The sequence below is a fragment of the Orcinus orca genome, chromosome 11, assembly GCF_937001465.1.
Source record: "Orcinus orca chromosome 11, mOrcOrc1.1, whole genome shotgun sequence".
In the NCBI taxonomy this organism is placed as follows: Eukaryota; Metazoa; Chordata; class Mammalia; order Artiodactyla; family Delphinidae; genus Orcinus; species Orcinus orca.
In genome coordinates this window covers 20,163,736-20,177,458 of record NC_064569.1, presented here as the reverse complement: position 1 = coordinate 20,177,458, position 13,723 = coordinate 20,163,736, and the positions used below count along the sequence as shown (strand labels likewise).

Here is a 13,723-nt window from a genome sequence, read left to right as displayed (position 1 = left end):
CGGGCGTTCGCGGGCGTAGGGGTGGGGCGGATTGGACCCCGGGTCCCGGAAGCCCACGGGCCCGGCCGGGCGCGCTACTGCTGTTTCCCGCACCATCCTGCTTCGCCTTGCACCACCGTGCTGTCTCCATCCGGGAGTCTCCTCTTTCCCCAGCCCTGCCCGAAATCTCGAGTCCCAGCCTGCGAATTCCTCGGAGAAGCCCCCGCCAGACAGGTCTAAAGTCCCGCCGGGGACCCGCTCCGGAGCGCGGCGCGGACAGCCACGGGGAGCGTGAGGGTCGCCATGGAAGCCGCTTTGGTGGAGGAGGGGTTGGTGGGGGGAAGCGGAATTTCTGGGCTGCCAGAACTGACAGCCGCATCCTGCGTGCCTTCGCCACCCCAAAATATTTTGACCGCAGCCTTCTGCCTCCTTGGATTCCCTTTCTTCCTCTTTCCCCTAGTGCTGTACCAGATTAGGCTTTTTTTTTTTTTAAGGTCTTCACTGTTTCCAGTTCGACCTGTTTCCATTGTGTCCTTAAGTATGTTTAAAATTTACCCCCTAATTCCATGCGGTTTTGTCTTTCACGTGTGGGGTTTAGTGTCCTTGCGCCTGCATCGGAGGACCCTGCCCGTAGAGAAAATGGTTCACTCTGGTCCCCATCCTTTTTCTAGGCTTGCTATTGTGCGCCCGTGATCGACAAGACCACGAGGCTGAGCGCGCCCAGGAGGTTTTTTCTATAAATGGCTTAAAGCCCTAGTCTAGACTATTTTCTCGGATAAAAGGGGGAGACAATTACCTTCTTGTTCTTTGCTGGTGAACCCTGGCTCTGTAGGGCGAACCTGGAATTTAACCAGTCTGCCCGAAGCCGGCTGTGGAGGACAAAAACAGCCGCGACCTCCGGCAGGGCAGAAAGAGAAGGGCAGCCCTCGCAGGACGCTCTCCTTTGGGGCTCGTGCCTGGGTGTTTGATCCTCCTTTTCCTGTTTGCTTGGGGACCGGAGCGGAGCGGAGCAAGGGTGTGATGGTGAGTGATATTGATTACCCCAGACCCCAGTTACCCACCTAGTTTTACTTAATGGATTTAATTCTTCTTTTAAGGACTGCAATAATGGATGCTCCGCGGAATGTACCGGAGAAGGAGGATCAAAAGAGGTGGTGGAGACTTTTAAGGTAAGTTATTTGCCAGAGGCTAAGAGAAACAGCAATTCAATTGAATACAGCCATTTCTTGTTGAGATTGGGGCAGTTTTCACTGTACGGGTTTATACAGTAATTTAGATAAGCTGCCATGCATTTTAAATTCCACTCTTCCAGGGGAAAAGTGGAGAGCAGTGCAGTACAGATGTGTCTAAAATTACCTGGCAGTTAATTGCTTATTTTATTTCATGAATTATAAAAGTTTTCTTGGAAAGTAACCAGTTCCTGAATTTCACCTAGAGGTTTACATGATTATGTAATACTTTTAACCCTTCACCCTATTTGTGGAAAAAGTTAAACTCATGTATTTCGTCTTTAAGCAGCAGCTAACATTTTACAGTAAAAGAGGAAAAATGGCAGTATTTCCTTCTTTTCTCTCTAAATTATGGAATTTATATATTAAATAATCTCATACATCACAGAGGAATAGTGAGGAGCAAAAGAGAACGAATCTTGTAAAGTACTTTAAAAATCATAAAATCATAAATGTAAGGTGTATTATCATTTTCTCTATAATTCATTATCTCCACCTACTCCCAACCCCCCACACCACAGAGATTTTTGCTTTTTTTTTTGTCTCCTTCTGCTCTTCTGCTGCCTGTTTCAGTCACTGTCAATTGTCATCCATAGCACAGAGTGTCCTAATGATCTCACATCCTGGCAGGGTTCAGAGAGGGAGTGAAACTTGACTCATCAATTCCACACATACCCTGCTCTTACTGTGTGCCAGGGACTGTGCTAGGCATTGGAAATCCAAAGATAAATTTAATAGAAGATCTCTGCTCTCAGGACTTTTTAAAAACCAAAATATAATAGGATATAGTAATAAGTTTGTGAATTTGTTCCTTGTCCTTTAATGTCCTCTATAACCCAACAGTCAATCTACTCTGCTAGCCTATGAAGACTAAGCTCCTAATACATTTGAGGGACTTAGATGTTGAGATGTGGGTCCTTGAAAGAATGAGATAAAGAGGAATTCTACTTCATAATCTCTGAGGGTCATCTTATATAGTAAATTCCTCAAAGGTTATAGATAAATTAAAAATTTCCCCAAAGGCCTTTATACTTTTATACATAGAAGAATTGTTTGCAAAGTGAAGAGTTAATTCATCATGTAAGTAATCTTCTCTTTGTTAGTTTAGATTTCAGGTAAGGAGGGGTGTATTGATAGTCTATACTCATGTATTTGCATATCAAAACATGAGTGGTAATGGTGGTTGTATTCACTGTGCAAATGTGATGAGGTAAACGAAAAATGAAATTGATAATTTGGGGGAGAAAAATGGTGGCTTTTACAGGATCGTGTTGGCTTTGGATGTATTCTATCCCCCTTTTGATCAACTCCATTTATAACTTTTAAATTGCCTTTTGGGTCTCAGGGGTAGTTTTCACATTGCATCTCTTCCCCCATTTTGATAGTCATTTTAACGTGAGGAAACCGTTATCCAAGAGTCCAGTAATGAGATGCCTTATTACTGGGAAATCCTACAGAATCTTTCTGTGGACTCCAGGGTTGTTCTTGTTTCAAGGAGGTCAGCTGTCTGTTTCTTCCCATCCCCCCTGCTTCCACAGAATGTGCCGCTCCAAAAGCCCTAATTTACTCCTATTCGTACCTCGTTATTAGATTTTTAGAAAGTGTCTGTAAATGATAATGAACGTAGCACCCATGGTTTTCCAAATAGAGCAAGACAAACACACTTGTTTTAGAACAAAGTTATGCAACATCTGATACAGTTGTAATGCAGAGATAGCCTTTGAAAGTTTAAGTGCCAATTCAGAGAAGTACTGATGCCATGTTGCCTGAATGCCGGCTGATACAGCCCTCAGGTGCTCTCAATCCAGTTGCAATAGCCTGCTGTGGCTTCCCCATCTCAGACCAAATGGTTCCCCAACCACACATTTTGAGTCAAGAAATTGTGGTTTTTAGTATGCCCTGTTTTTGTCAATATTTCTTGCCATTTCACAATCCAGTCTTTGTGGCCTTCCAAATTCTTCCACAAGTATATGGTATCCTGACTTTGAAGTCATCGGAGACCATTGGAGCATGGGAAAGAGCACTAAGTTGAGCATAAAAACATAAAAAAGGCTTTGCCATTAACTAACCTGATCTCAGGGCAAGAGGGTCCTACCCACTATGGGTGGTCTTAGAGGTATTTTAAAGAGAGGATTCAGAAAAGTAAAAAATATATACTAGGCCTTGATCATTCTTCAAGTTGGCTGTCTAAGGGTTTGGAATAACAACAACAACAAAAAGGTCTTTTATGAATTATAGTAGTACAAGTTTTTGTTTTCAGTTTTGTTTTTACACAGTCTGTTATGTCGAGATACCCAAAACCGTGAAGATAAATCTAGGTTTAGTGAAGTTTAGAACAGAATTAATCGGACGTGATACTGTGCTAAATGAGAGGCCAAAACGATAAAGAGAAATGACTCCCATTTCCCAATTGTTCAAATCAATCTGAAGGATTTTATAGAGGAAACCAAGCACTTTGGAGAGTGGGCTGTCTGTCTGGAGGGTTTGCATGAGCAGTATGTAAGGCAAGTGTTAGGCAGTTGGAAAGCTGAGGATACCCCAGACTGCTGGGCTGGGTGAGGGTACTAGTTTCCACATTTACTGCTGGAGGAAGAAACGAGGGAGTTTGGATAAACTGGAGACACCTGATGTTCTGCTTTACAAGTGGAAGAAATAATGGAGAAAAACAGGTGAGGGTGGGAAGACATCTGTAGCCAAGTTTTAGTCCTTCTATCTCTTCCCATGTTAGACAAGAATATGTAAGTGTTCAGGCACTAGGCTGATGTGTACCGCAAATACAGCCCCAGACACGTTCCTTGTTAACAGAACTCTGATTCACAGTTTTCCAACCGGCCCTGGATGACAAACCTGCCTTCCCAGCCTCCCTTGCAGCTAGAGAGATCACTATGACAGATTTCTAACCAATAAGGCATAGGGAATTTCTGGGAAATTTTTGCTTTTGCGGTCAAAGGAACAGATTTGTCTGGTATTGTCCTTTTCCTCCCCTTTCTTTGGACTATGATTAGATCATTAACACTGAAGCTACAGCTACAGCTGTAGCAGCCTTCTTTTGACCCAGAGGAGACGGCCAAGAAAATCACAGAGCCTTGACATTAACGGGTGCTGGCAGGCCTGGCTCCTCCAGACTTGTTATGAAAAAACCAGCTCCTGTTTGGTTTTTATTTACTTGCAGCTGAACGCATTGATTGGTAAATGATAAAAGGTTTATGCATAACATTAGTGAGAGGTAGAATTGTAAAAGGAAGTTAGTGCCTTGCTTGGGGTCCTTGATTTTGGGGTTAAAATATTTGGACTCGAGTCTGTAGCCATTTAGCTGTTCATGGACTTTTGAAGGTAACGATTAAACGTGATACTTGAAAGTACAAGTGTCTTAATTCAGTGATCGATATGGGAAGCAGGGTTGGGAGAATGTTGTGAGAATGATAAGCTCAGAAGTAATGAACAGGGCTTCCCTGGTGGCGCAGTGGTTGAGAGTCCGCCTGCCGATGCAGGGGACACGGGTTCGTGCCCCGGTCTGGGAGGATCCCACATGCCACGGATCGGCTGGGCCCGTGAGCCATGGCCGCTGAGCCTGCGCGTCTGGAGCCTGTGCTCCGCAACGGGAGAGGCCACAACAGTGAGAGCCCTGCGTACCGCAAAAAAAAAACGTCAAGAAGTAGAAAGTAATATGAATATCAGAGATAGAGACCCAATTTTGAAGGAAATATTATGTGTTCCATTTTAGACATATTCAGTTTGAGATTACCAAGTTCATATGATTGCAAGAGAGTAAGTGGCTTTTGGTAAGTATTCACAAATCTGTGAGATTTGAATCTGTGTCACTGGTTCTCAGCCTTTCTTGTGCATTGGCATCTTCTGGAGAGCTTGAAACCGAAACTGATGTGGAGCCCCACTCCTGAGTTTCTTTTGCACTGAGCTTAGTTAGGGCGTGGGCATTGATATTTTTCTTAAAAAAAAAAATCCTCCCAGGTAAATCAACTCAGCAGCCAATGTTGGGAACCATTGCTGTTCAAGTTGATGAAATCTTCAGGGGAGATGGTGTGGTGTGGTTCTCAGCCCTGACTGCACAGTTGGAATCCACTTGGGTAAACTTAAACAAACGAGCACCCCCCTGCTCCATCCTTCTGGGATTCTGGAACGGGGTCCAGTTTAATGTTTTTTAAAAACCTCCATGGTTGAATCCAGTGTTTGGCCAGGGTCGAGAACACAGATGCCAAGGGGGGAAGTGTAGAGGCTCAAGGAAAAAGCTCAGCATTACCCAGATTCTCTTATTTTTCCACCATTTAAACTCTCCTCCTTCCTCCAACTTTGCTCTTCCATACTTAGTAAAAACAGCGAGAAATTAAAGCATGGTAGCCTGGCTCTAGTATTATCCCTCAAATTACGTGGAATGGAGAGAGAAACTGGGTTTACCCTAACTGCCAGCAGTGTCTATGGTACCGGTCCCAGGGAAAGAAAGAAGATGGCATACAGTCTTGGTTACACAGAGCCAGGGCTCATGGAGAATTGGAATGTCGGTCAGTGTACAATGGAGTAACTGGTTCTCTCAGCCCCTCCCTTTCCTGCATCCCCACCATACTGGCTCTGCTGTTTCCTGTACATGCCAAGTGTGTTCCCACCTCAGGGCCTTTGCACTTGCTCCCTCTGCCTGAAAGACTTTGCCCCTAGATATCTAAATGACCTACCTCTTCATTCAAGTTTCTGCTCAAATGTCACCTCATCAGGGAGGCCTTCCCTAACGCTTCAATCTAAAATAATCCTTCTCTTTCCCACTCTATCCTTTCAAGCTGCTTTCATTTTCTTCTTCATAGCACTAATCACCTCCTGACATCTATTTATCCGTTTATTTCTTTATACTGTTTTTCCCCCTCGCTAAGAGAAGAGGACTCCCCTGAGTTTCTTTGTGCCTATAGCAATACAGGTACATAGTAGCTCAAAAACTGTTAGGTTAAAAAAAAAAAAATTGTTAGGTTAATATGTTACTGAATTGATCAACCAGACCTTGCCGGGGTCCTAGCCTGGGCCAAGACCCCAGTTTTTCCCCCAGGGAGGTTCTTTTTCCAATCAGATTGTGCAGCCAATAACAAAACCAACGCTGAGATTGGAACAGCACAAGCTTCATTCAGTGGTTAAAGAATGGAGAAGTGGGAACCTAGTTCATTAATCAACTTCTCAACTCAAGTTGGGCGGGTTGTATAGGAGGGTCAAGGTAAAAGGGAGGGAATTGGAAAGAGTGGGAGGAATATTCATGAGTTATATGAGAACAGGGGTGTGATTTGAACCCAGAACTGATGCAGCTCTCCTTGTCAGTCCTTGTACGTGCTTTTCGTGCTTTTCCGGTTGTTGTCATGGCAATCGTCAACTGTCATGGTGTTGGTGAGGGTGGCATTTAGCTAACTTATTACAATGAGCGTATAATGGCGCCCAGGGTCTAGTGGAAGTCACATCTTCCTCCATCTTGGGCCTACTTGGTTCTAACCAGTTCTTGTTTTTTTCTTTCAGCTTCGTCCTGAAACTTAGATGAGTTTCTATTGATTTCTATTCAAGGGAGGGGAAGGGGTATGATTCTGGGGTGACAACCTTCGTAACAGAATGAATGAATAACACTTGTTCACAGAGGCTACCACCTGTCTTTGGCCGGCAGCAAGTGTGCCTGAGAAGGAAGGCTGAGCCCTTGCATCTTGGTATCTGCTGTGCTTGTTTAGTGCACTACCTGAGCCACTGTGCTGGTGCAGTGTTCACTGAGTGAATAAAAAGGCAAAATACTAAGAATAATAAAGCAGGTGAGGAAGGAAGAAGAGTGAGGGAAGGAAAAAATAAAAAGAATCACCCTACAGTTTGATATGAGGCAAAGCCATAGTCTTGTTTTTAAAATATTCTATGCAGATTGTTGTTGGAATAAAGTTGTATATATTCCATCGCCTATTGGTTTCATGGCAGGTAGGAGTTACTGGAAAGCCTAGAAATCCTGAAAGGTAGATGGACCCTGTGTGGTTTGCTTCTTGTTGATTAGCTAATGATAGAATTGTTTGTTTTTTTCACATCTTTATTGGAGTATAAATGCTTTACAATCTTGTGTTAGTTTCTGCTGTACAACAAAGTGAATCAGCTATGTGTATACATATATCCCCATAGCCCCTCCCTTTTTCGTCTCCCTTCCACCCTCCCTATCCCACCCCTCTAGGTTGTCACAAAGCATCTAGTTGATCTCCTTGTGCTATGCAGCTGCTTCCCACTAGCCATCCATTTTATGTTTGGTAGTGTATATATGTCAATGCTACTCTTTCACTTCATCCCAGCTTCCCCTTCCCCACCCCCTATGCCCTCAAGTCCGTTCTCTATATCTGCGTCTTTATTCCTGCCCTGCCACTAGGTTCATCAGTACCGCTTTTTAAAATTCCATATATATGCATTAGCATACGGTATTTGTTTTTCTCTTTCTGACTTGCTTCACTCTCTGACAGATTCTAGGTCCATCCACCTCACTACAAATAACTCAGTTTCGTTTCTTTTTATGGCTGAGTAATATTCCATTGTATATATGTGCCACATCTTTATCCATTCATCTGCTGATGGACACTTAGGTTGCTTCCATGTCCTGGCTATTGTAAATAGAACTGCAATGAACATTTTGGTACATGACTTTTTTTGAATTATGGTTTTCTCAGGATATGTGCCCAATAGTGGGATTGCTGGGTCATATGGTAGTTCTATTTTTAGTTTTTTAAGGAACCTCCATACTGTTCTCCATAGTGGCTGTATCAATTTACATTCCCACCAACAGTGCAAGAGGGTTCCCTTTTCTCCACACCCTCTCCAGCATTTATTGTTTCTAGGTTTTCTGATGATGGTCATTCTGACTGGTGTGAGGTGATAGATACCTCATTGTAGTTTTGACTTGTATTTTTGTGGTTTTGATTTGCATCATTGTGGCTTTGATTTGCATTTCTCTAATGGTTAGTGATGTTGAGCATCATTTCATGTATTTGTTGGCCATCTGTATGTCTTATTTGGTAATGATAGAATTGTTTAGCTAATGTTAGAAATGGCAGGTGGAGGAATTCCCTGGTGGTCCAGTGGTTAGGACTCCACACTTTCATTCCCGGGGCCCGGGTTTGAACCCTGGTTGGGGAACCAAGATCCCGCAAGCTGTGGGGCATGGCCAAAAAAAAAAAGGAAGAAATAGCAGATGGGAGGTTGAGATTTTTTTTTAATCTTTTTTTTTTTTTTTTTTTTGCGGTACGTGGGCCTCTCACTGTTTTGGCCTCTCCTGTTGCGGAGCGCAGGCTCAGCTTCCATGGCTCACGCACCCAGCTGCTCCGCGGCTTGTGGGATCTTCCCGGACCCGGGCACGAACCTGTGTCCCCTGCATCGGCAGGCGGACTCTCAACCACTGTGCCACCAGGGAAGCCCTATCTTACTTTTTTTTTCCCCCCTCCCCTTCCTCCCTCCCTATCTTACTTTTGAAGAACCATGCAAATTACTGGTTTTGTCACTGAAAAAAAAAAAAAAAAAAGCTAAGGTCTGTTGCCTTTGCAGTATTTCAGATGTATCCAGAATTCAGGGATAAAAAACTCACCCCTTCTACTCACTCTCTCTGCTACATTTTCACCTACTTTCATCTTTCTGCTTTTGTTTTGTATCTTACTGCTCTCCCGTTATTAAGAAACTTTTATTAATAGTGTTAATAGATAAAATTTTGCATTAAGTTTGTCTTACTATATTGATATAGTTCTAGATTTTTCTTAGCCAGGATCCCCCCAGCCACTTTTTCAAAAAAGCTAACTAAAGCAAAAGCACAGGTACTTCCTTGTGGAAGAATACTGTGAAACCATTCATGTAATAAAAAGTTTATGTTAGAATTTCACTCACTTTAAATCCCGGCCATCTTCTGTGAATGAGTCTGTCATTCATTACGGAGTGCATCTGAAATCAACCAAAGTTATTTTCAGCATTTAAGAAAACTTTACTGCTGTGTGTGCCGGGCACTGTGCTAGGGCTGGAGATTTAACTGCAAATACTCTAGCCAGATTTCTTTTTTTTTTTTTTTTTTTTTTTTTTTTTTTTTTGCGGTACGCGGGCCTCTCACTGTTGTGGCCTCTCCCATTGCAGAGCACAGGCTCCGGATGCGTAGGCTCAGTGGCCATGGCTCACAGGCCCAGCCGCTCCGCGGCATGTGGGATCTTCCCAGACCAGGGCACGAACCCATGTCCCCTGCATCGGCAGGTGGACTCTCAACCACTGCGACACCAGGGAAGCCCCAGATTTCTTATCTAAACAGTCAAGAAGGATTGGCAAGCTTTTTGAATGGGCCAGATAATAAATATTTTTGGCTTGAGGGTCATCAGGTTTCTGTCACAGCTAATGGACCATGCCATCAGGTGAAATTTGCCCAACATCCTACCTAGTCTAGAGGATAAGGGGAGAGAAATGGAATTCAAAGGTCAAAACAATTTAGCTGGAATAAATTTATTTTCTTGCACTTAGTAAAGGGTTTTAGGTTAACTTACTTACTTGGATTAAGTACTGATAGAAGAAATTTTTTCCCCAAAGTTTTGCATTTTACTGGCATATTCCAAAGTAGCGTTACTAGACTGGCCTGAAAATTACAGTTAATATGTTGTCCTTAATGCCTTATACTTTGTAATGTGAGCTTTCTGGTTGTTTTGAAATAAATACCATTTTTATGTTATTTGGCAACCTGAATGGGAGGGGAGTTTGGGGGAGAACGGATACATGCATATGTATGGCTGAGTCCCTCTACTGTGCACCTGAAACTATCACAACATTGTTAATCGGCTATACTACAAGATAACATAAAAAGTTAAACAAACAAAAAGTAAATAACATTTGTAGCCTAAATGTTTTTCTAAAAATAACTATCATTCATAATATATCAAATGACTAAAGCAGCTATAAAGCAGTGAATTAATCCGAAGTAATTAGATTATTTGAAAAATAATGATCAGAGCTGGTGATACGAAGTGAAATTCTGTATTTGATTTTGGGGGGCAATGACTACTTTTGTGTATAGAAAGAAGTGGAGTCTGATCTTCCTTAGAACCTATTAACAGCTTGAACTTGTCCTTTGTTAGATTTGTTTTTAAGTGGTCTAAAAGCTCCTTCCCCTGTGGTTTTTGTCAGTATTCTACCGCTATTGTATAGTTAGTGGTGCTATTGTCTATGATCCGGATGCTTACGTGTTGGCCATTTGTAATAGGCAAGCCGGCTGTGGAGAGCTGGTGAAATGGGGCTGTGTGAAGTTGTTTCCTATTACTCTTATTTATCTTTCTTTGAATAAGGGGTCCTTTGTTCACTGTTTCCTCAATACAGAATAGAGGATTTATATCTTAGTGTTCAATCTCTACTTCTGTTTTCAACGAGGAAAACATTTGCTTCACTCTGCTTGCTGCCTGTCCCCTACGATGCACCCAGAGGGTTTTGGAAGCCTTCTGCCAAGAATTCTTTGGGGGAGCTGGAGTATAACCATCCCAAGAGCTGCAGTTCTTAATGACATTCTTTTTAGTTTAACAAGTCATTGTGAGTGTTGCTGTTTTCATTCTAAGACCCCTCTTTCTTCTTTCTCGAAGGATCCACATGGGTTCTATGGTGGGAGTGAAGAAGAGATATGTTCTTTTAGCGTCATTTAACTCCATCTACTCTTTTGTCCCTGTTTCTAAATGCCACTGAATTTTGGTTCTGATATTTGTTCGGCGGTATACATTGCAGAGATTTCTTTTTTTTTTTTTTGCTGTGCCCTGCGGCCTCTGGATCTTAGCTCCCTGACCTAACCACTGGACCGCCAGGGAATTCCCTACATTGAAGAGATTTTAAACAACAGTCCAAATTCTGAATGCAGGCATGATTTGCTTCTCTCACACAGTGTTAAGTTTCTGCGTTAGTTGCCAACATTTAAAAGTCAAATGACGGCCAGTGACTTAAATTGTATCTGTCTTTTTACCCTCTGTCTCATCTAGCCATGGATGTTCAGTTACTTTTCTTTAATGGTGCTGATTTTCTTCCCCAGGCTAAAGATCTAATAATCACACCAGCCACCGTTTTAAAGGAAAAACCAGACCCCAATACTCTGGTTTTTGGAACGGTTTTTACGGATCACATGTTAACAGTGGACTGGTCCTCGGAGTTTGGATGGGAGAAACCACACATCAAGCCTCTTCAAAACCTGTCATTGCATCCAGGTTCGTCGGCTTTCCACTATGCAGTGGAAGTAAGTACTTGGGAATTAATGATGGCGACATGCTTGGTCTTCACTGGGGTTCCTAAGTAGCTCCCCCGCTCAAATAGCTTTAGGGCAGCAGGGCTTTACCATATTAACTAGAGGCAATCATAAATGGCCTGTAAACAGTTGTATTGAGGGTAAGTCTTAAGAACTAAATTTTCAGATAATCTTGAATTTTTTAAAATCTCAATTAAAAAATCATGTAGTTGGTAAGTACGCTGTAGGGTATACAGAAATAAAAATATAAATGTGCACATGAACTTGTAACATCGGCTTATAATATCATTTAAAAACTTACTTAGAGCAAATGGGAATGACAGTTGGCAAAAAAATTAGCAACCAAAAAGCCTGTACTGTTAATATTTCACTAAATCACCTCTCTTAGATCTTCTAATGATTGAGGAGAGGTCATTGAGTACGATATTATATTTAATTTTAATGCTAACTGCATGGTTTTATGACAGCAATAACTTGTAGTTAGGCATGTTAAGGGACATGTAATTAAATGTCATCCTTCAGGCACGAGTGGGATAATTATAAGCATAAAATATTAAATAGTTAGAGGGTGCTTCTCTGGTCCTTCTCAGGATACACACTTAGCCAAATACACAATACACTCCCCATTCCCTTGACCCCAGTATATTTTACTCTTTTTTAATGTGTTAAATATCTTTCCTAGAATATTGGGGTATAGAAATGAAGCAATGGCCTACTTACTAGGAGACTAAAAGCTGGTAATAGTAAATATTCAGAATGATAATGATAAAATAACTACATTTGTTTATTGAAATCCTGCAATATGCCCTGTACCTAGGTATCTTATACGGGTCATTTCATTTAATTGTTTTAAGTGAAAAAGCATATGGTTAATTATTCAGGTTCTGGAGTCAAACTTCCTGGGCTCAAAGCCTGTCTGTGGTCATATTATTTTAATCCAAAAGTGAACATACGAATAATCTCCTTGGATTTCTTTCTCCTCCACTCATCAGCCCTACTGATTTTAGAATCCTATTGATTTTATTTTTAGAGCTACAATTACATGTGGTTTTGTTGATTTCAAAAGTATTTTTTGATAAATATGTGAAGATTTCGAAAAGTGAAGGAGAGACATGTGAAGTGTGAGTAGGGAACCTGGATGAAAGAAAATGCAATTTTATTACAGTTACTTCATTTTTCAGGTTGATATTAATGTTTAGTGAGATAAAACGTAATTTGAAAAAATGGAAAACATGTACTATTTAATGAATACTTATAAATGAGTGCCCACGTAGCTACCACCCGAGTAAGGAAATAGACCTGGACCCTTTGAGCATCCCAGAAGCCTTCTCGTGTCCCTTCCGCATCATAAACCCTGTATCTTCTGGCGCTCGTTATTCTTACTTTTGTGGTAACTTTGCTTTTCTTTTCTTTTTGGATTGTATGTATCTCTAACACTTCTTTTTGCTTCTTTCTGAACTTTGCATAAGTGGAATTATAGTGTGCATGCATGTGTGTGTGTGTGCGTGTGTGCGTGCGCCCGTGACCCTGTTTGAGCTCAGTGTTATGTGAGCTCTAAGCATCCAGGACCAACCCTAGTATCTGTGGGTCCTGGGACAAATGTACAAGCAGAGCCACCCCAAAGTCCACCCTGTATCTCTTTCTGTCCTGGCTCCATCCTGTACCACAGGGGGCCTCGCACACACACGTAGATGCCCACACCACTTGCAAATGAATGACCCTTGGCCATCTTTGGACTTAGATGTGGACATCCTAGTAGTCCTGTCTGTTCTTAAGAGGATAAAACCAAGGATGCCCATTGAGGCCCTGAAAATAGGATCAGGGCCATTTGGGTAGGGAATTCTGGGGAACTGAGTACTTGGAGTCTGTCTAGAAAAAGGATTCAGCCAACTACTTGCTCCAAGGGGGTCACAGCTGGAGAAAGACGGGGGTGAGAGGCCCTCTGAAGTGTGAGGCTCCGGGCAGAGGCCCAGGTTATCTGGGTCAAAGCGTGGTAGGTACCACATCATATGCTCCTTGAAGCAATAGGATTCCGTTATGTGAATATATTCAGTCTGTTGTGGACGTGCGCTTGTGTGGTTTCCTTTTCTGTGAACATTCCTGTACATAGTATGCTGGTGTGCTTGTATACATGTTTCTTTAAATCAGCAGTTCTCAAAGTGTGGTCCACAGACCCCTGGGCTCCCCTTTCAAGAGATCCCGTGTCCCGTGCATCGGCAGGCGGACTGGCAACCACTGCGCCACCAGGGAAGCCCTATGATGACTTTTTGATGTGTTC

At 42.3% G+C, this 13,723-nt stretch overlaps 1 protein-coding gene across 4 annotated transcripts in view; it reads left to right on the top strand.

Annotated features, from left to right (window-relative positions):
• The window catches only part of BCAT1 (branched chain amino acid transaminase 1), a 222,423-nt gene that overhangs the window by 35,371 nt on the left and 173,329 nt on the right, over nt 1-13,723 (top strand). For all 4 annotated transcript variants that reach the window (XM_033430242.2, XM_033430236.2, XM_033430237.2 and 1 more), the window contains exons 2-3: nt 1,077-1,148; nt 11,236-11,436. In XM_033430242.2, coding sequence (XP_033286133.1) covers nt 1,077-1,148; nt 11,236-11,436 — 273 coding nt within the window. The remainder of the gene's footprint in view (nt 1-1,076; nt 1,149-11,235; nt 11,437-13,723) is intronic.